Source organism: Crinia signifera, chromosome 1, assembly GCF_055691185.1.
Source record: "Crinia signifera chromosome 1, ASM5569118v1, whole genome shotgun sequence".
In the NCBI taxonomy this organism is placed as follows: domain Eukaryota; kingdom Metazoa; phylum Chordata; class Amphibia; order Anura; family Myobatrachidae; genus Crinia; species Crinia signifera.
Genome location: NC_139217.1, coordinates 260,807,216 through 260,830,137, shown reverse-complemented (window position 1 = coordinate 260,830,137; position 22,922 = coordinate 260,807,216). Strand labels below are relative to the sequence as shown.

Genomic DNA, 22,922 nt, shown 5'->3' with positions numbered 1-22,922 from the left:
CATGGTACACTAATTGCTGTCCCACATGCTCAGGTGTAATCATTGGAATGAAAAAAACTCAGAAACTCAGGTTGACCATTTTATGTGTCGACCATTTGCATTTATTGATGTTTCAAGTGTCATCCTTTAGATGTTGTCCTACACACTGTCAATCTAATGAACCACAGCCGGCAAGGAGCTGGACCGATTTGATGTGATTCTATATGAATCGCATCTTTTTTAGACCCACAGCCAGTGGCGGGCTGGGCTGGGGGGCAGGGTGGCGCATGTATGTATTTCACTGTCCTGGGCCTGGCTTTGTGTACCACATGTATGTATTTCACTATATAACTGGCAGCTGGGAGACAAAGGATACTACCCGGCTGTGCTAATTATTCTTCAGGGGAGGAAGAGATCCCCATGCAAAGCTGCTGCTAGTCTGGGGGTGCAGATGACGGATTTTTATTTGTTTATTTCTAAATGCAGCCTCCGTCGGGCTGCGTGTGCTGTCTGACAGCAGGGGGAGCTAGTTGCAGAGGCAGCGTGCAGCTCCTCCAAGGCTGTGCTCCATGGTCTGGGTGATGCAGGCAGGTTTGTTCAGAAGCCAAGGAGTTAGGTGTTACATGCCTCAGGCTTTAGTTATTATTTTGGCAAGGTGAGGCTCTTGTTCTCATGATGTTTGATAGAGAAGGGAAGGTGTGTATATGCTGTGTGTCAGTGTGTACATGATGTGTGTGTGTGTATATGTACATGCTATATGCCACAGTATGTGTGTATGTTATTTGTGTGTCAGTGTGTATATGATGTGTGTGTGTCAGTGTGTATGCTGTGTCAGTCTATGAATGCCACGTGTGTATATGCTGTGTTTGTATGCTATGTGTGTGTGTTAGATGTACTGTATATGCTGCTTTCTGTTTTGTATGCTATTGTGTGTGTGTGTGTGTGTACACAGTATGTATGCTCTGTGTATGCAGGATAAACAATCCTGCACTTGTCTGGGGGGGGGCATCATTGTTTCTTTTGCCTCCTGGCACCTGATACGAACTTACGTCCCTGTGCAGAGTGGAATAACGCATCCAGCCAGGAAGGTAGCATAATATGTGTGTGTGGGTGGGAGGATAGGGGTATAAGCGACCTACGTCTATGGTGTTGTGTAATTAAATAGAGCTGAATTGGTTCTGCACTCCACAATGGGCAGTATTCAATGTGGATTTTGGCGATGTGCAGCGAATCCTGTTTAGGATTCGCTGCACATTCGCCACTGGTCGCGGCGTTCCGGAGCCTCGCCGGCTCCGGTATTCAACGAGTCAGGGGCTCGCTGCCCCTGACCGGCGAATTTGAGCTCCTGCGGCGAACGCCGCAGGGAGCCTGAGGACGGTGGCAGGCAGGGAGATGGAAGTCTCCCTGCCTGCCCCAGAATGTTTGTGGGGGGGAGGTGGGCTCCCCGGGTGCCAGGCAGCACAGGCTGCCCCCCGGGGGTGCCAGCAGGGGACCGCGTATATTCACTACACCCGATCATGAATATGTAATGATCGGGTGAAGTGAATATATGAATATCTAATGAGCGGCTCGGCTCCGGCCCCCTGCTGGCTGCTCTGTGTAAAAAAAAAAAAAAAAATAATATAAATTAAATATATAATTATGTGCTTACAGCACATGAATAAAAATAGCATGCCCCTCCTCAGAAAAAAATTCCAGATTTTTTGACACCAATTGTAAAAAACAAAACACTTTATTTTAAAAGTTCACATTCCACTTCACCATAAAAAGATAGCGATTGCTACTCGGTGAATCATGGCGAAAAAAACCTTGAAATGTATTCGCCATCTGGTCATTGAATAGGGTGATTCACCGTTTTAGTCAGAAATTCGCCTTACAGCACAAAATCGCCATAAAAACCTGGCGAATCAGCCTCATTGAATACCGCCCAATGTATAATGCATTCAGCCGGGTGCCCTTGCCAAGTTCATGCAGCATAAGGGTTTCTTGATGCCCCGTGGGGAATAGAGGACGTGGCGTAACACTTACCAGCAAATCTTTTTTAGGAGGTTTTGGGACTAAGCATGTCCCGCCTTTAGGAAAAATAGTGGCAAACAAGCTAGGATTTTCTACATCATTGGTTTGTCACTACATTTCCTGAAGACAGAACATGCTGAGTCCTGGAATGCTTCAACATGTCCCCTAGTCCCGATAGTGCAACAAGACGCCCATTTGCTAAATATATATATATACTTACTATAGGGATCCGTATCCTACAATATATATTATTGTATACTAATAGGTGCAGCACCAGAAGCTGTTTGATCTTTGCTGCCATATTGGGAGGGGGGGGGGGGGGTGTTGGAATGGTGGTGGTGGGCCGTCTGCTTGTGTTACCCCCCGGGCTGAAAGTTGCCAGCCAGCCCCTGCCCGCAGCATCTTCCTAGACCTACAATTCTCAGCATTATGCTTACAGAGGTAAGAACCTAGTATAAATAAGGAACCAGAACCATTTCCATCAGCTGCTTCTCCCATGTAAGCAAGTAGGACCCCGGCTGTTATCTGAAGCAATCAAAGTGAAAATCCAAAGTTGTAGGCATTCCAATCTTTATGAAGCAAACGGCTTTGGATTTATTAATAAATATTTAATGCTCTTGGCCTTTTGTCGAAAGAATAATATATTTTTATTTTTACATAATGTTCAAAAGTTTTCTCATTTTAAATGATGTTCTTTTTAATGGAAACTTTTAAAATAAATTAACAAACATAAATATTTAAAACCTTCATAAAACAGTTTACCCATTGAATATATTTTGGGGGAAAATGTAATAGGTTGATACCCCTTTCACATTGCAGCTTTAACACTGTATATTGCCGTTTTTTTACTGTTTTAAAACGGGAACAGCTGCAGTGTGAAAGCTCCATTTTCAATTTACCAGTTACAGAATATCTGTATTTTTAAACGTGTTAAAAGCAGGATCCTACACATTTCTGAGCCGTATTCTCTGCAGTCTGAACAGCTCAGAAACGATATTCGCTACAAATGATAACCACACAAGGGTGATAGGTTATCTCCCTGCATGATCCCCGCCCACAAGCAGGAAATAAACATTTAAAATGACATCGTATGGCTTTCTATGGGTGAAACGGGTTAAATCTGAAAGGTACAAAAACGGTATTGAAACTGCAATATACTGTTTACAACATGCAATATAAAAGGGGTTTAACTGGCTTTTCACCCGTTTTAAGACACGTTTACAAAAACAGGTTGAAAGCAGGTTTGTAGAGACGGCTTTGCTCCTTATCGGAGCTGGAGGTATGTCTGCACTCTAAAGAGAAATTGTATTCATATGATCCGTAGATCCATTCCCCACATTTAGATCAATTAATTTGTGGGGATGCAGTTCCCAAACAGTATAGGTTTAAGCAGAAGGCAAAAGAGGAAAGGACTGTTATTTAGGGAGCGCACTTCAAACGAAAAGAGTATTCACATAAAATTTAACTTTTAATAGGTCATATTCTAAAAACTCCCATTGTAGGATATGATGGGAGGCCGCAGTGAATTTATAGGGGTTAAAATCACACATACAAACATATATACACACAGGTGGTGTTTCCGTGATAATAATAGAAAGGAAAAAGTGATCCTTAAAAGATCTATAACTGAAAATGTCAATTTTATTAATTCAGCATGACTTCAATGTATAAAAAGAGGGTTTATTACCAAGAGGATGTCTTTATTTAATGAATTACTCTGATAATAAAACTCCTTTTGCAAACACTCAATATGTCTACTGTTTTTTTCTGACAATCTTGTTTTCTATGATTTTGCTGCCCTCTGCTGGTCAGCTGAGGGATCCTAGGCACTTTTATATACAAAGCCAGGGATAGCTATTTGGATGTCCCCTGTACTATATTCTGGTACAAACAATTGGATACAGTCACCTAAATCAGGGACCGGGTGGTCTTAGTGATTCTGGCAATGTTGCCTCTATTGTTGCCACCTAATAGTTGTTTTATAAACAGATCTGGAGAACCCCAGCAGTATGCTAGTTTAAATACTTCACAGGCAAGGGTGCCCTCTGCTGTTTAAAAAGAGAACATAACATTTAATTTTTTCTATTCCGTGTAGTACATATTGGGATAGTTAAATAAAATACATTGAAGAAATATTTCTATTCTGCTAATTGACATTCAGTATAGATCTAGCCAACACATGTTTTACTGCCCACGCAGCTTTCTCAAGCAGGTTTGCAATGTGAAACCAGTATGGGAGAATCATAAAGTGAGAGATTTGGTAAGAAATCTCCAGGTTTTTTAAAGCAGCAATCATTTACACTGCAAAATCAAACTGGTTTTGCAGTGTAAATGATTGCCACTTTAAAATAAACAATGGGATAGTTCTTACCAAATCTCTCGCTTTCTGATTCTCTCACCCTATTACATGTTCCCCTACTGTATAGCTTATATAGAAATAATTACTATTAACTATTTGTCAACTGTCTTTTTACATGGCTGCATGTTTTAAGTTCACATTATTTCATCTCAATTACTCGCCAATATTTACAGACAGTTTCTGTCCACAGTCTAGTTTAGGGTCCTGAACAGCATTCCACATGACCAGCATTTGGTAAGGTACAAAACGATGTACCATTAAAAGTTCTCTATAATAGCAAGCATTGAATGAGTCCAATTTAGCAGAAGGTACATGCACTCCTACTGTACTCATGCCCATATGAGAGGCTGGAACCAGGCCAGCCTTTGCCAAACACATGCCCAAATAAACATCATCAATAGGGAATAACTGAATATCCTCAGACTTATTGTGTATGACATGTGCAGTATATCCAGACATAAGTATTCCTCCGCCTCCACAGTACATTGGGTAAGAATTGGATTCAGTCACCTGTACAGGGACATAATATTTACTCCCGGGTTCACGTATAGGTCCAACATAGCCAATTAGCTGCCCCACAAAGAGGTGCTTGTCTGGTCCACGCTTTCCTAGTCCACGTAGGTAAGTGACTACATTAAAAGTGTTCACAAATACATCATCGTCTCCATTGAAAATGAACTGAGCTCCTGGGCAGTATTCATTAAACCACTGATAGAAAAGGAATTGCTTTAGAGTGAGGTTGAAAAAAGTGTCATGGAAGTCCCACTGAAGGATATCCCCATATGTTTTGCTCTCAATTCTCAGAAGTTGCCTCAAATGTTTGTCCTCACGTGTATCTTTGGAAGTTCCAGAAAGGAAAATCCGTTTGACTCGGGCACCATCATAGCTGTTCTGCTCCCCCCATGTTTGACGAATGATGGATCTCCTTTCATAATTCCCTGGAGAAGACTTAATGACAAGAAGTAAAAAAACGCCTTTAGATGCTGCTGCACCCTCACACTTCATAGGTGAGTTAAGGATCTGTGGAAAGCTCTTGCAATGTCTATATCTCAAGAAATCCTGGATGTGCCCAGGCAGGGTTAAAAAACCACCAATACTTTCTACTGATTTGTTTTCCAGGCATCTAGACACCCAGTCAAGTTTTATTAACTCAGCCGGAGCAACTGTAAGTCTGTCAGTAAGCACGTCAGCAAGAGCAGGCCGATGTTCCGCTTTTTTCAAAGCTGGCATCTTATCTTCTTTGGCATGCATAATAAACAGAAGGCCAGCAAAACCCACACATAGAAGTAGTATACTCTCTAACATGAAAGAAGATCGTCTCATGGTGGCACTAAAAAAAGAAAGAAGAAATGAAATAACGTTTTAGGTCAAGAGGAAACGCCATGGATTATCATGAAACTATTACATTTAAGGAAGTTTCTCTCTAGTTTTTATATACATTTTTAAAAATAGACAGCATTGCAAAGTTTTAATACAATTATAAGGACAAGACAAAAAAGAAAGGGATATACAGGGAATCAATATCAGGAACAGCAGTGGGGATTGCAGACCATGAATCATGACTGAATTTTTAGTTCAATTCGGTAATACAGAAACTTCTGAAGGCTGGCAAGTGGAAAAGACATTATGATTTGTACCACCACAAGGGGTCCTCAGCGCTGTACAAAGAGTGGCCAGCAAAACTGTAAATTTAATTGTGAATCAGAATATTACACAATAAGTTAGTAAAAAAATAAAAGCAATAATGTACAAGGCGGAACAGAGCATTTCACTATTCCTAAGAAAAAACAATACAGGGAGCAAATCGACACTATTTAGCCTGTGGATAAAAGTTGCTCTTATCCCAGAGTATCTCTTGTTTTTACAGTCAAACTTAGAGGTTCATTGGGTTGTTATCAGTCAACTCAGCACTACACAGTTACTTTATATAATACTGTAAATATGGCTATCTGGCTGTCAATGACATAACTTACAATCAAATTGCTGATTTTGCTGTAAGGCTTTAGGTTTAAGTTTTACTATAGTTATTTTGAGTGAAACTTTGCTCTGGTAAATCAGCAATTTTTTACAATTGGCTCAGATCCTTGCATAAATGCCTCTGGGGGTTATTTAGACATTATCGCATGACTGCAAATTTGCAGGCTATGGACATACAGAATTATGCTGACACACTGAAACGTGGAAGCTAATACGCTAATGCTGACAAGGATGCTGACACGCAGTAAGATGCTGACACTGACACAAATAGATGCTGACACACAGATTTGGATACATGCTGACACAGAGATGCTGACAGACTAACAGATGCTAACACATTTGCCAACACTTGGACACTAACACTTGGACAGACAGATGCTAATAAACAGATAGTGACACACTGGCAGATGCTGACACAGATGCTGAAGCTTGGACACGGCCACATGGATAAAAGGATGCTGAGACACTGGCAGATAATGACATACAGATTCAAAGACTTTGACACATGAATACTGACACATAAAGAGACACTGACAGAAATAGGCTAGCACAAAGATGCTAGAATGCAGACACCTATATATGGAAGCTGACAAATGCTGACACCAACACACAGACAGATGCTGACATGTTTATATGCAGTTGCTGACACACAGATACTGACATGTTTCAGACATACTTTGGCACACAGACCCCTGACACACTGACAGATGCTGACACATGGATACAAGGTGACTGACACAAATATAGATGTTGACACACAGACTCTGGTACATGGATTCTGACACATGCACAAAGATGTTGACACACAGACACGCTGACACATAGCTGGGAAAAATAAAACCTGTCACTGTCCCCGCTGTCTGTCCCTGCATCACCCGTAGTCACTGTCCCGCACACTAATAAAGATCCTTTGAACTTTTTAAGTCATATGTATCTAATGCTGCTTTCAGACCGCAAAACTGGCTTTGACCCTGTATTTGGAAACGTTTCCAAAAACGGGTCTGCCAGGTAAAACCCCTTTCACACCGCATCTCTTAAACTGTATATTACCGTTTAAGTGCAATTTTTTTGACACTGGCAGACCCGTTTTTGGAAACTTTCCAAAAACAGGGTCAAAGCCAGTCTTCAGCGCGCGCCGCCCCCGCCCCCCCCGGGGATTAACACCCCCAAATCCCCCCCACCCCAGGGCTAACAACCCCCCCCCTGTGCAGCCGGTACCTCCGTTGCGTGATCCGGCACTGCAGTTGGTCGGGGAAGCACTTATGAAAAAAAGCGTCTTTCAGGAAATGGCTGCCCCATAGGAAAACCAGTTTTAAAAAACTGTCTTTCGTATGGGGGCATACGAAAGACAGTTTTTTAAAACAGGTTTTCCTATGGGGCAGCCATTTTCTGAAAGACGCTTTTTTTTCATAAGTGCTTCCCCGACCATACTTCACTGCCGGGATCCACAACGAAGGTACCGGCTGCACGGCGGGTGTCGACACACGCGCCGCGTGGGGGGGTGTCGACACATGCACGGGGGGGGGGGGCGGGGGGCGGCTCCAGTGCTGCGAATATTTAATGAGTGCTCATTAAATATTCGCTGCTCTGAATTTAGGACCCAGCTCATTGGCTGGGTCCTAAATACCGTTTCAGACGCGATTTTGATCCCAAAATACCGGGTCTGAAACGGGTAGGACCCTGTATTTTAACCGGTTTGAAAAAACTGTATTTTCAAACCGGTTAATTGGATCTGCACCTTTCAGACCGCACAGATTACCGTTTTAAAACGGTAAAAAAACGGCAATATACCGTTTACAAAGTGCGGTTTGAAAGGGGCATGACTGTTTTTCTATAAATTCTTTGAAAAATAAAAATCATCCTAAACCAAAAATATATGCTAATAGAGAGCTTCTGTTGAAGTCAATATAGACTACTCACAAACATTAATTGTGGTTTTAGGTGATAATATTATAATTTGGTCACCTCCTCTCATTTATGTGAAAGTTTGCATTTAAATAACAAATTATTACTATATATACATCTGCAGGCCATAACAGAAATAAAGGGCTCATATGAAACAAAGAAAGTGATACAATTTATTAAGGAGCCTTTGAACTCCTGAAGCTGCAAATCTGTCTTTTTCTGCAATAGTTATAAAACAACTGTAATAGTTTACTTGCAACATTGTGACAGAGAAAAGAGCATAATGCATGATCGCCAGGCCCTGTATATCCGTATATACGGCATACTTTTAATCTACCTGGTGGTCCAGGGGCTGCTTAGGGGGTGGACGCCGCCCGTATCGTGTACTTGGCGGGCGAGTGCGGACGTCAGCCGGAGCAACGCTATGGAGGGGGCGGCGGATGTTACCCGGCGGTTGCCATAAAGCCGGGCAATGCACGGAGGAGGCGGCGGGATAGGAGGCAGAGAAGGGGAAGCGGGGGGGGGGGCGACTGCGTGAGAGGCTGAGACAATCACCTTCACGCTTTAGTTGTATGAGGAGTAGAACCAGTAGGATGAGGAATAGTTTCTTTCCTAGGACTATTTTAGAACTAAATGCTAATTTGGGTCATTGGTTAATGGGACTTAAGTTTTATTGTATTTGAATGTGGATCATTCAGATTTTATTGTATGTACGTATTTGGATGGATGCTAAACTGAGTTTTGTCGCCCTAATTTAGGGTGATGACAATAAAGCTGTATCTAATCTAATTCCAAACCACAAGTGTATAGAAAAATAAAGAGTCTCTACTGAATTCTACACAAATACATATTGACTTTGGAATTGGATAATAAGTCTTTATCCTACTCAAGTTATCTTTTCTCTAGAGAGGTGGATGCTTGTATTAAATAAGCAAACTATCATACAAAAAAGCAGCATAAAAGACAAACAGCCTAATATATATATAATTTAATACTTATTTTAATAGAAGTTTAAATATTACACGATATATTTATATATATATATATATATATTGTAAATATATATTTTTATTGGAAAATAATAAAAGGTACATTTTAATTAATACTTTTCTTTCATTAGTGCGCCAACAAAGAGACATGTTTTTTTTTACTGTTTTTTTACCCGAATGTCAACACAGTCTCTCTTAATGCTTCGGGCACAGTGCCTCGCTGCCCTCGGCACACTATTTTATTCTCCCACCACACCCTAGTGGATGGTAGGGCATGAAATACCGCCTGTTGGCACATGTCGGCTCAAAAAACAGTAAAAAACCCCATGTCGACCTTTTGACTGTCAACATAACCCATGTCGATCTAATGCATGTGTCGACCTAGACCTATGTCGACCTTGCTGTATGTCCACCCAACGGTGTTGGCCTAATGACTGTCAACCTAGTGGGGGCCGTCAATTTGTTCGTATCCCTTTATAAATGGTACTATTTTTGAAAATGTGATGTAGTATTTGGGTGTAGTTGGTGTTCCTGCTGGACAGTATTTAATATATATATGCTTATATATATGCTTTACTCTTCATTTGATAACCTTGACTGACATATTTTTAATTTCACAGAAATAAACAGACATTTAAAAAAAATATATTCACAACAGGCAGACACTGCCTGCCCCCTTCTGTGACATCAGAAGTTGGACAGAAGTTGGCTGGACTAAAAAAAAAAAAAAAAGTTTGCTGGTTGGAAGAAAAGTTGGTTAGATGTGTGGGGAACTGTTTTATACTGGTTTCACATTGCAAAAACCTGCTTTCAACCCGTTTTTGTAAACGTGTCTTTAAACGGGTCAAATGCCAGTTAAACCCCTTTCATATTGCATGTTGTAAATGGTATATTGCAGTTTCAATACCGTTTTTGTACCTTTTAGATTCAACCCGTTTCACCCAAGGAAAGCCATACAATGTCATTTTAAATGTTTATTTCCTGCTTTTGGGTGGGGATCATGCAGGGAGATAACCTATCACCCTTGTGTGGTTATCATTTGTAGCAAATACCGTTTCTGAGCTGTTTACGGCTCAGAAACGTGTTGGATCCTGTTTTTCACAAGTTTCAAAATACCGGTAGTCTGTAGCCGGTAAATTGACAATGGAGATTTCACACTGCAGCTGTTCCCGTTACAAAACGGTAAAAAAAGGCAATATACCGTGTTAAAGCTGCAATGTGAAAGGGGTACTAATTGGACTGTCAAGTTGAATGGTTGGAGGTTTGAAAGGGTGGAAAAAAGTTGGTCTGATGTGTGGCCAGCATGACAAATTTAGCTGACCACACAAGAGGAAGTTACTTTAAATGCAGTTGAGAGACGTAAAAAAAAAAAAAAATTCTTACAGAGAAATGACACGAAATGTGCTAGGAAACCAAAACAGAACCTGTTTGGTGTAAATTTCATGTTACGTCAATCACAGCATACAAATGGAAAAATAAGAATAAAAACAAAAACTCTACAGTATGTATTACAATCTGTGTTTTATAATCTCACATTACAACCGGAAAGGAACTTTTGTAATTAACATTTAATTCATCATCCTGCACACTATTATGTATTTGCTCTTAAATGGAATCATCAAAACTATGGGAGTTATTCTGGTTGATTCGCAAGGCTGCGAATTCGCTGCCTTGCAAGTCCACCAAACATAGGCTTGCGAATGGCAGTGTTTCTGGTCCACCATTTGCAAAGGCGATTCGCTCGCAGAGTCAGATATAACAGGTGGGGCAGGTATAATATGTATAGAGAGTTCAATTTGGGTGGGGTGCGTTGAAATGGAAATCTAATTTGCAGTGTAAAAATAATGCAGCCAGTATTTACCATGCACAGAAACAAAATACCTCACACAAATCTAACTCTCTATACATGTAACATCTACCCCACCTGCAGTGCACATGGTTTTCCCATTTCGAGAACAAATTTGTACTGCGATCAGATCTGAATAACGGCCAAAGGGGTTTATTCAGGTTGATTCGCAAGGCTGCGAATTTGCAGCCTTGCGAGTCCACCAAACCCCGCCCGGCGAACGCACGCCCCCCGCCACCCCAGCAAAGTGCGGCTTTGCCCGCACAGCAGCGAATGGATGTTTTGCATAAACATCCATTCGCTTTGCTGGGGTGTCCGCCCACATCATTCGATGGTCACCGACCATCGAATGATGTTTAGCGTGCACGCATATATAAGTGACTTTTCAGTTGCGTATATATGCGTGCACGCTGGCGTGATATGGGCGGGCAGCTGACATCCGGTGATGTCAGCTACCCGGCCCACACACCCGCGTCACTGCCTGCTTACCATGAGAACGCCCAGCGTTCTCATGGAAACGCCCATGGAACGCTGGGCGTTCCCATATGGTAATGGGGCAGCCCGGCGCTCTCCCCCCCCCCCCCCCCTCGCTGCCATGGGTGCCCCCCCCCCCTCGCTGCCGAAAGGTCGCCGTGAGTGCACGCACCATGCGCCTGCACATGCGCAGAAACACACCTGCGCATGCGCAGACGCACAACATCGGTACTGCGTGCGAATGCGCGCAGTACCGATGCAATCTGAATAAGGCCCAAAGTGTGGAGTCCGGGTAAATGGAAGGAAATTATTTTGCTGTAGTGCAGTGGGGAGTTGGCCATGGTATATTGGAATGCTAGCTATCCTTGAGAAGTCCTCTGTTGTCTTACATGTACAGGTGCACAAGTGTACACATTGGCAGCAACATACAGTAGAGAGTACACATAGTGGCATAACTGTAGAGGGTGCCGGGGATGCAGCTACTATGGGGCCTGGCAGCTTGAGGGGCCAGAGGACCCTGCTAGCAATCCCCTGCACCCTTTAGTAAACCAGTAGAGATGGCAGGATCAGCCCAGCAGCTTGATTGGGAGCAGCCTGATTGGGCGCGATTGACAAACACCATTTCCATTTGTTACCCTAGCTGCACATCCTCCTAGCGCTGTTTTCTAGAAATACTTCTTGTGAAATTGTCTCTATTACTAGCATAGAGTACCTGACCAGTAAGTACAGTGGAGACAAATGGCCCTGCCTCCTCTCTATGGGCCAGATGTATCAAGCTTCAAAAAGTGATAAAATGTAGAGTGATAAACAGCCAGCCAATCATCTCCTACCTGCCATGTTGCAGTCTGTGTTTGAAAAATGTCAGGTAGGAGCTGATTGGCTGGTTGTTTATCACTCTCCACTTTATCACTTTGTGAAGCTTGATACATCTGGCCCATATGCCTCTCTCCTCCTGGCCAGCTTCCTGCGGGTCTTCATCCAATTAGTTGGCCAGGCTTAACTAGTTTGATGCACAAGCTCCGGCAAAGGCAGAAGAGGGGGGCTCTGGCCGGTCAGCAAGTCAAAGTAAAGCAGGCAGTGCTGCTTAGCACTGCACTCACCATGGGCAGAACTCAACTTAGCAGGGGATCGACGGACACGGCCAGCACCAAGAGAGAAGACTGGTGAGTGATGACATGTTACTGGCTGAAGATCCTCCCTGCTTACACAATTTTTTGTTACAGATAAGGGCCCCATACACTATGCAATTTGGGCACAATTTCACCCGATTCGTGAAATTGGGCCAAATCACATGTTTAGACATCCTGTCTGACCTGATGCATGTTCCCGTGTGCATTGAATCGGAGTCGAACTGGCTGCACGTAAGACTTATGTGTAGCTGGAGCCAGACAGGGGAAGCAGAGAAGCGGCGGGCGGGGGACACCGCAAGCCGGTGAGGGGACCAGAGAGGCAGGCAGGGGAAGCTGGGCAGTGTGCGCACTTAAAAAACAAAACAAAAAACAATACTAATGAATGGGCAGCCAGCGATTAGCTGAGAGCTCTCAGCCGTATGTGCTTTTATTTTGCTTTCAGCTTGGCTCCCTGCTCCCCTGCCCGTCTCTATGTTACCCTCACCAGCTCTCTGGTGTCCCCTGCCCGCCGCCTCTGTGTCAGCGGCCCCCCTGCTCCTTCTACCTGCAGCTCCCTAACACCCCAGAATCCCTCCCTCTCCAACTTTCTCTTCCTGACACCATCTCTCTCTCCTTCTCTCTCTCCCTGTCACCCTCTGTCCTGCCCTCTCTAATTTTCTCTCCTTGACACCGTCTCTCTGGCACTATATCTCCCGCTCCTTTCTCTTTCACTCATTCCCTGTTTTTCCTTGATACTCTTTCTCTCGCTGACCCCCCTCTCTCGGTACCTTCCTCCCTCCGCTCTCTTTTTCTCTCTTTCTCCCTGACACCTCCTTTGTCTCTCTTTCCCTCACTCTCTCCTGCCCCACTGAGGGGCATTGTAGTGGCAATTGGGGGGGTCCCATTTCATAATTTTGGTATGGGGTCCTCAAAGTTCTAGTTACTCCCCTGCGTACACACTAAACGATCACTGCAAAAGGGTGAGAATACACTCAGCGGCAAAGTGTTTACTAGTTAACTACTTACCAATACACCTAATTCTATACTGCAGTTCCACCTTGCAAGTCTTGGTGGGAAATAAGTGGGTGTGCTAATGTGGTTAAGAAATGATAATGTTCACAGGTTTAGCAAATGACCAGTAAAATGTACATATTATTTTTGGTGTTAATATTTTATTAATGAATTAATGTTGGCCACATTTCCACCAGACATTTTTGTGCTTAAATGATCAGTGCTCTGATTTGTTTGCTAAGGTAAGAAAAAAGTTTGGAATGTTATCAATTCTTTTTCCACATCAATGGCTAAGTACATACAATACTGTCCTTTGAATAACCTTAAGTATAAAGAATTTATGTCCTTAAGAATAGCTCACCTGGAATTTGTGCTATAAAAGGTAGAGGCACTCCCATTATATATGGATAAGAAATTGTAGTAAATAATAATTATTCAAGTCAATACAAGTAATTACCTTGTAATTACCCAGTAATTATTTTAGGACATAGAATTTTCAGATGATAATTTTATAAACAGAATAGAGTACAATGCAATAAACTCATAGAAAGTGACAATAGTGTGCTCAATAAATTAAATGATATCCAATACATTTCATATAATATATGCCCCAGTTCTCAATGGATGTTCAGAAAGTTCAGTGTAAAACATCCAATAAGACTTTACCATGAAGTTTGCTGAGAATCCATTTTAGACCCTCTAGCTAGCTGGCACTTTAATACCTGTTGCCCTCTTAGTAAAATACAGATATATATATATATATATATATATATATATATATTAGTGCTGGGCACGTTAATGCGTTAATATCTTGTTAGCGCCAGCACATTAAAATATTTAACGCAGTTAATGCGGGGGAGGGGCGATGTGGCAGCAGGGAACAGTGAAACGGGGCTGGTCGGCACGGGAAGCGCCCCTCCATATATGGCCACCGCTGTGTAGGAGACAGATGCTAGAGGTGCTCCTTTACCTCTAGCGTCTGTCAGGGAAGTTCAGAGTGCACACACAGCGCTACCCAGAAGTGCATATTACGGGAGCGCTGTGGACCTGCAACCCCTGGCATGGAGCAAGTTAACCCCCCTGACATGGAGCAAGTAAACACCCCCTGGCATGGAGCAAGTTAACCCCCCAGACATGGAGCAAGTAAACACCACCTGGCATGGGGCAAGAAAACACCCCCTGGCATGGAGCAAGAAAACACCCCCTGGCATGGAGCAAAGAAACACCCCCTGGCAACGAGCAAGTAAACCTCCCTGGCAGCAAGCAGGGAACCTACTATGGCAACATGCATGCAATCCCCCTTGGCAACATGCATGTAATCCCACCTGGCAACGAGCATGGAACCGCTGGCAACAAGATTTTAGGTAAGCAGCATTTATGTGCCCATCAGTGCGATTAATCGCAGTTAATCGCAAAAATTTCATTTGATTCAAAATTTTAATCGTTGCCCACCACTAATATATATATATATATATATATATATATATATATATAGCATGTAAGAATCCCAGAAACCAGGAGACGACACGGCACTGTGGTAAGCAAAAAATCACTTCTTTATTGCATCATCAGCCTCAACGGCTCGTTTCGGGGTCACTACCCCTTTCTCAAGAGGGATGCAGATACAACATTCACAAATCACATACCTTAAATAGAGCAGGTGAATTGGCGCCGTCTCCTCCCCTCCGCTAAAGCACTCACAGCTCACGCACCTGTGTCACCGGCGCCCGATGATGACGTCCACGGCTCTCACCTGCAGATCAGTCACCATGGTAGCCGGTACACACATTGCGCGGCTGGGTGCAGATGCGTCGCTCACATGTGACGCGTCATCGGTCAGTGCCCGTGACGGCGCATACCGCGACTCCCACTTACGGACGCGTCGCCACGGCAACCAACAGCCAACGCATACAGTCATGGAGCTCCGGGGCAGCAGACTGACTTCATAGATAAATCAACATAACCACATTTTATATGCAAATAAAATAAAACGGCAACCTCCCACGGGTCTCTCACCTCCGGGGAAGCTGACATACAAATACACATAAACAAATGACAGTGCGGGGTAGGCGGACACCACTTAGAGTGTCACTGCTCACACCAGTGACACCCCAGTAGGTCAGCCGCCCCACGCTGACCATTAATACATAATACATAACGTCAACAGATAAAGCACATACAGAACATAGCTGGAATGGACAGGAACATGGATATCTGGAAATATGTTACCTAAATTCACATAAATTAACTCCAAACGATCCTCTCATTGAGGCCATTAGGAGCAACTGTATCCAAACGATAAATCCAGGTAGCCTCTAACTTAAGTAACCTTTTCATACGGTTACCACCTCTATTAGATGGTGGTACATGATCTATAATTAGATACCTTAACGACTCCTGAGGGTGGCAAAGATCTCTGAAGTGCACTGCAACAGGGTGATCAGCCTTCTTGCCAGCCAGGGCAGATTTGATAGATGACCTGTGCATGGCCATTCTCTCCTTGAACTTCCTAGAAGTCATCCCAATATAATACAACCCACAGGGACATATAATAGCGTACACAACATATTGTGTGTCGCATGTCAAGACATGTTTGATACGAAATACCTGGGAGCTATGGGGGTGCTTGAAGAAGTCAGCTGTAATCATTAATTTACAGGTAGCACATTTGGGGCATTTATAGCACCCGGGTTTTTTGAACACTGTGTTGGGAGGAGTGATCCCAAACCCCGAGATATCTGTATGCACCAGAATATCCCGGAGGTTGCGGCCACGGGTATAGCAAGTAACTGACGATATACCTCTGTACGGTAGGCTGAGATATCCTGTATCACTATCCCGCCCCCCTTATCGGCGGGGCGGACAGTGATACTGGTATCTTTACTGAGTAAGTTAAGCGCATTTTGCTCAGCCTTTGATAGATTGTGATGTACAGGGTGTTCAGCTGCATTGAAACGAACCATAGAATCATTGGATCAAATTTAGACAGCTTTTGACGGCGAATAAATGCATTATTAATAATGCATTTATTCGCCGTCAAAAGCTGTCTAAATTTGATCCAACTAGTTCTAATGCTTCCATTAAATCTTATACACGCTTGCTTAATGATTCTATGGTTCGTTTCAATGCAGCTGAACACCCTGTACATCACAATCTATCAAAGGCTGAGCAAAATGCGCTTAACTTACTCAGTAAAGATACCAGTATCACTGTCCGCCCCGCCGATAAGGGGGGCGGGATAGTGATACAGGATATCTCAGCCTACCGTACAGAGGTATATCGTCAGTTAGCTGATCAAAATGTATATTGTAAACTGACGAGTGATCCTACTAAAGTTTACCAACAGGAATTATTTGCGGTCATTGACCAAGCTGTAACCAATGGGTTATTAGATTTAAAATGTGCGACAGCTTTGAAGGTGACAGATCCTGTGATACCGGTATTATATACGTTGCCGAAAGTGCATAAAGATCATCAGAACCCCCCTGGCAGACCTATAATCTCTGCCAGGGGGAGTCTATATCAACCGGTATCACAGTATCTGGATATGTTAATACAGCCTCATGTAACTGTACAATCATCTTTTCTTAAAGATACTACGAGTTTTCTGAACCGCCTTGCAGCAGCCGAGGATATACAGGAGCACACCATTATGTGTGTAATGGATGTGTCAAGCCTATACACGTCCATTCCACACAATTTGGGTTTGTCGGCTATGCAAGAGTTTCTTGACAATGTGAGAGATTTTGAGTGTAATATTCCACTGTATTTGGAATTACTTAGGTTAGTTTTAACCAAAAACTATTTTTTGTTTGATGGTCAAATGTATCTACAGACGTCCGGGTGTGCAATGGGAGCGGCGGTAGCTCCGGCGTATGCCAATGTTTTCATGTTCAATTTTGAAAATGAACTGTTCTTTAAACACAGATTTAGACAGCACATCCGGACGTTCTGTAGATACATTGATGACCTGTTCATGTTGTGGAACGGTGGTGAAGAACTGTTTTTGATTATGATGGATGAAATCAATAATGCTGATACACCAATCAAATTCACGCACAAGTGTAGTGCAACGGCTATTGATTTCCTCGATGTTACTGTGTCACTCAACCAGGGTGTCATTTCGACTGGAGTATTCCGGAAGCCAACTGATAGGAATACTTTACTATTAGCCAGTAGTCACCACCCCCCTCCACTAAAAAATGGGTTGCCCTATTCGCAAATGGTTCGCGCTCGGCGAATCTGTAGTGACCCTAACATGATCCATGCTGAAATTCCATAGCCGTGGGTATTCCTTGAACAAGTTGTTAGCATCTAAAGAGAGGGCTCTTAAATTAGATAGGGCCAATTTATTGGTACCCACTAATAAAGTAAGAGATAAAGTCTTCCCCTTTATTACACGTTACGACACTTCTAGTGTAGTAGTACCCATCGCCAGTAGAGCTCTGTGGCCGATTTTAAAAACTGACCATAGTCTCCCTGGCTTTAAAGAACTGAGGCCCCTTACTTGCTATACCCGTGGCCGCAACCTCCGGGATATTCTGGTGCATACAGATATCTCGGGGTTTGGGATCACTCCTCCCAACACAGTGTTCAAAAAAACCCGGGTGCTATAAATGCCCCAAATGTGCTACCTGTAAATTAATGATCACAGCTGACTTCTTCAAGCACCCCCATAGCTCCCAGGTATTTCGTATCAAACATGTCTTAACATGCGACACACAATATGTTGTGTACGCTATTATATGTCCCTGTGGGTTGTATTATATTGGGATGACTTCTAGGAAGTTCAAGGAGAGGATGGCCATGCACAGGTCATCTATCAAATCTGCCCTGGCTGGCAAGAAGGCTGATCAACCTGTTGCAGTGCACTTCAGAGATCTTTGCCACCCTCAGGAGTCGTTAAGGTATCTAATTATAGATCATGTACCACCATCTAATAGAGGTGGTAACCGTATGAAAAGGTTACTTAAGTTAGAGGCTACCTGGATTTATCGTTTGGATACAGTTGCTCCTAATGGCCTCAATGAGAGGATCGTTTGGAGTTCATTTATGTGAGTTTAGGTAACATATTTCCAGATATCCATGTTCCTGTCCATTCCAGCTATGTTCTGTATGTGCTTTATCTGTTGACGTTATGTATTATGTATTAATGGTCAGTGTGGGGCGGCTGACCTACTGGGGTGTCACTGGTGTGAGCAGTGACACTCTAAGTGGTGTCCGCCTACCCCGCACTGTCATTTGTTTATGTGTATTTGTATGTCAGCTTCCCCGGAGGTGAGAGACCCGTGGGAGGTTGCCGTTTTATTTTATTTGCATATAAAATGTGGTTATGTTGATTTATCTATGAAGTCAGTCTGCTGCCCCGGAGCTCCATGACTGTATGCGTTGGCTGTTGGTTGCCGTGGCGACGCGTCCGTAAGTGGGAGTTGCAGTATGCGCCGTCACGGGCACTGACTGATGACGCGTCACATGTGAGCGACGTATCTGCACCCAGCCGCGCAATGTGTGTACCGGCTACCATGGTGACTGATCTGCAGGTGAGAGCCGTGGACGTCATCATCGGGCGCCGGTGACACAGGTGCGTGAGCTGTGAGTGCTTTAGCGGAGGGGAGGAGACGGCGCCAATTCACCTGCTCTATTTAAGGTATGTGATTTGTAAATGTTGTATCTGCATCCCTCTTGAGAAAGGGGTAGTGACCCCGAAACGAGCCGTTGAGGCTGATGATGCAATAAAGAAGTGATTTTTTGCTTACCACAGTGCCGTGTCGTCTCCTGGTTTCTGGGATTCTTACATGCTGTTTATTCTACAAAGGCACGTGGACTCTTTGCTCTTTTGTGGTGAGTGCCGAACCGACACAAATATATATATATATATACATATATATATATGTGCGTGGTACTGGGTGGCACTCTCGGACCTTCATAAGCTGGAGGACTAAGAAATCATGCCTCACAGTCAAGTAGTGATACAACGTTTCGATAAACGTTGTATCACTACCTGACTGTGAGGCGTAATTTCTTAGTCCTCCAGTTTATGAAGGTCCGAGAGTGCCACCCAGTACCCCGCACCCTATCTACACCCAGATTTGGAGAAGGCACCCGGCAAGTTGTCCTTACTACTCAGTGTTACCAGAGTGCCGAGCACCCGAACTGTGTGTATATATATATATATATATATATATATATAGAGAGAGAGATAGATAGATAGATAGATAGATAGATAGATAGCAAGAAATAAAGATTTATATTTATATATAGGTAATTGCAATAAAGGTTAAATAATTGTTAAATTGCAAGTGCAAAGGCATCCCAACTAATATGCAGTTGTGCACTGGGCATAATACTAATGACTCGCACAAACGGGGCAAGTTGAGCTTTGTGCTGAGCTACACTAAATCGCTCAGCATGCACCACTGCACCAGTGCTGTGTGCTGAGTGACTTGTCACTGCCCGTGTTTTGAATAGAAAGAACACGGGTGACGATTAGATATTTCAAGCAACCTTGAATATCTAGCCCGGCAATAATGACGCGTGGGGCCATGCATCCTTATCGCTATGGGGCACACACAGTAATTGTGTTTCATTTGTAAGCGATCTAGTCAGATCGCATAGAAATGGGGCTTAAATCACCCTGTGTATATGCCCCATAAGTGAAAGAGGAATGGGTCACTTCATCTCCGAAATCACAAAATTTGGATTATGACATGCAATTTAATGGGTGTGCAGAGACTACACAACATTGGGGAAGACATGCAGCATGCAACACCACTGGGGCTGACGATAAAACTCAGGAGCCCATTCACACCTGTTCGCACTTTGTTGATGTTTTAGGTCTGCGCATGTGCAACGTCACCAATGCGCATGTGCAGGCCCCAGTTGTGAGCACCTTTGGCACTCTTCTGCCTGCTCAGGGCACGGGGATGACTCCTGGGTCACGCTGCAGCTGCGAGCACCGGGAAGAGGAGAAGAAATCATTCGATGGTAAGTAACCCTCAAATGATTTCTCCTCTGTGCGGCTGAATTTTTAATGGATGTTTGCTTTAGAAAAATACTCCCTGGAGCGCACAATAAGTATAATGCAGGGTTGGTGCATACATTTTAGGTTCTAACTTCCACAGGTTATATATTCTTTGCACAAAAAGTACCAGGCAAAGCAGCCATCTTGGGTGCACTATGTAGGATTACCCTGGGTGGAATGTTACGCCTAAAAGAGATGGCACAAAATTCGTGGTTGCAGCATCCTAATGCTAGAAGTAGAGTCCCAACATAACGCAAAACTGTAGCCCAAAATAGAGTAAAGTCTGTATTTTACTGGTAAACACTTGCTGGCTATCATTTTCTTACCATTCATAAAAAAAGGAAAATAAAAGCACTTGAAGAGCAGGTCCAACACTTTGCTTATGTTCACTTGAAGTGTTCTATATGTCCTGCTGTCTTAGCTGTCACTTTGAGGTTTAGGATGATTTTCGAACGTATTCAGGACGCACTTAAGCACTTTTGTCAGGTCGCTACTACATAGAATTGACGTTTGTAACTAAACCTTGCATTTAGTATTGTTTCTGTACCATTAATAAATTTAGGGCCTTATTCTAGTTCACTCTTTCTGACAAAATCCTTCTTAGATGGAAAAAACCATGTGCACTGCAGGGGGGGCAGATGTAAAATATGCAGAGAGAATTTGGGTGAGTTATTTTGTTTCTGTGCAGGGTAAATACTGGCTTTTTTATTTGTACACTGCAATATAGATCTCACTTTAAATTAAAACCCCACCCAAATCTAATTTTCCCTGCACAAGTAACATCTGCCCCACCTGCAGTGCACATGGTTTTGTCCATCTAAGAAGGATTGGTACTTATGTAATATCTGGACTCCCGGTTTTCTTATGAGACCGTGTCCCCTCGCGGGGCTCGCTGCGCTCGCCACGCTTCGGGCTCGCTGCGCTCGCCACACTATATAAAATCAACTCCATGCGTAGTTGGATAGTAGGGGTATGAAAAAATGGGGTGCATTTAACATGGGAGTCCAGATAATACATAAGTACCGAAGGATTTTGTCAGAAAGAGTGAACTAGAATAAGGCCCTTAGTAATGATCATTATTGATCAACTAAAATATAAACAAAAATACATTTTACACCTACCTGTGAAAGCAGTTATCAGATAACAAAAAAAAAAAAAGGTTATAACTCACATTTAAAAAATTGCGCACTAAGTGGATACCAAAGATGTACACAAACAAAAGCATAATTTCGTGTTTGTTGAGTGGGTTGTATCTCAATATGGCATCAAAATACAACAGAAAACTAAATGTTAAAAGAGTTCAGTAATTCAGATTTAAGATGTGTACACACTGGGGGAAAAATAAATATATCTCTGCAGTGTGTATGCTCCAAGCGATGCACGCTCCCACGGGTCGGTACCGCTCCCGTCATCTGTGTATGCAGCTCAATCTGACAATATCATCAACGACTGCCTGCCCAGCGGAGGACCTAGTGATGTCACTGAATGTTATTGTTAAATGATATTGGTCAATGTGTATGCTCTACATTGTTCTCCCGCCAGCGCCAACGATAGAGTTAACAATATCATCAGTGGCCAGAATCGCCCAGTGTGTACAGGGCTTTGCAAGTGTGCACATCAGATGTTGTCTTCATACAAATACTATTGTTACTATTGTTACTGCTATATGAGCTCCTGGCTCTATTTAATGCTGTGTACACACGGGGTAATATGATTGCTGGGGATATATTGCTAGCAATATATCCCCAGCAATCATATTGTCTTCTTTTCATCAGCGATAAAAAGTAGACACTGCTACGGGGCGGAGAGGGAGCGCAGCAGACGCTGCTGCTGTCACCTTGATGGGAGGAGGGAGGGAGCAGCGGCACGGGGCTGGGGAGATCAACGCTGATCTCCCCGGCACTGACCTCCCGGCACAGCGATCGCCGGGGAAAGCCGCTGGTCGCAGGAGCATGCTCCTGCGACCAGCGACCATTAGGCAGTGCACACGGGAGCGCGCCGCAGTTGGCGATTTATCGCCAGCTGCACTCCAAATCACTGGCAATATGGTCGCTCAGCGACCATATTCCCAGCGATTTTACATGAAATTGCACCCGTGTGTACTCACCATAAGACACTGTCATGATATTGGTTCAATATTTACATGTTTACATAATTAAGCAGTACAATCCCCATTGCAGTCAATGGGGACACATCAAAGCTTTTCCAGGATCAGCAAAGTCTTCCTGGTGCAGAC

General features: G+C 43.4%; 1 protein-coding gene across 2 annotated transcripts in view; it reads right to left on the bottom strand.

Annotated features, from left to right (window-relative positions):
• Positions 1-1,710: 1,710 nt before the first annotated feature.
• The window catches only part of LOC146074034 (N-acetyllactosaminide beta-1,3-N-acetylglucosaminyltransferase 3-like), a 45,367-nt gene continuing 24,155 nt past the window's right edge, over positions 1,711-22,922 (bottom strand). The window contains exon 2 of one of the 2 annotated variants that reach the window (XM_083181739.1): positions 1,711-5,684. In XM_083181739.1, the coding sequence (XP_083037865.1) occupies positions 4,508-5,677 (1,170 nt within the window). In that variant the 5' untranslated portion in view covers positions 5,678-5,684 and the 3' untranslated portion in view covers positions 1,711-4,507. The remainder of the gene's footprint in view (positions 5,685-22,922) is intronic. The other variant, XM_083181730.1, reaches the window with a different exon arrangement.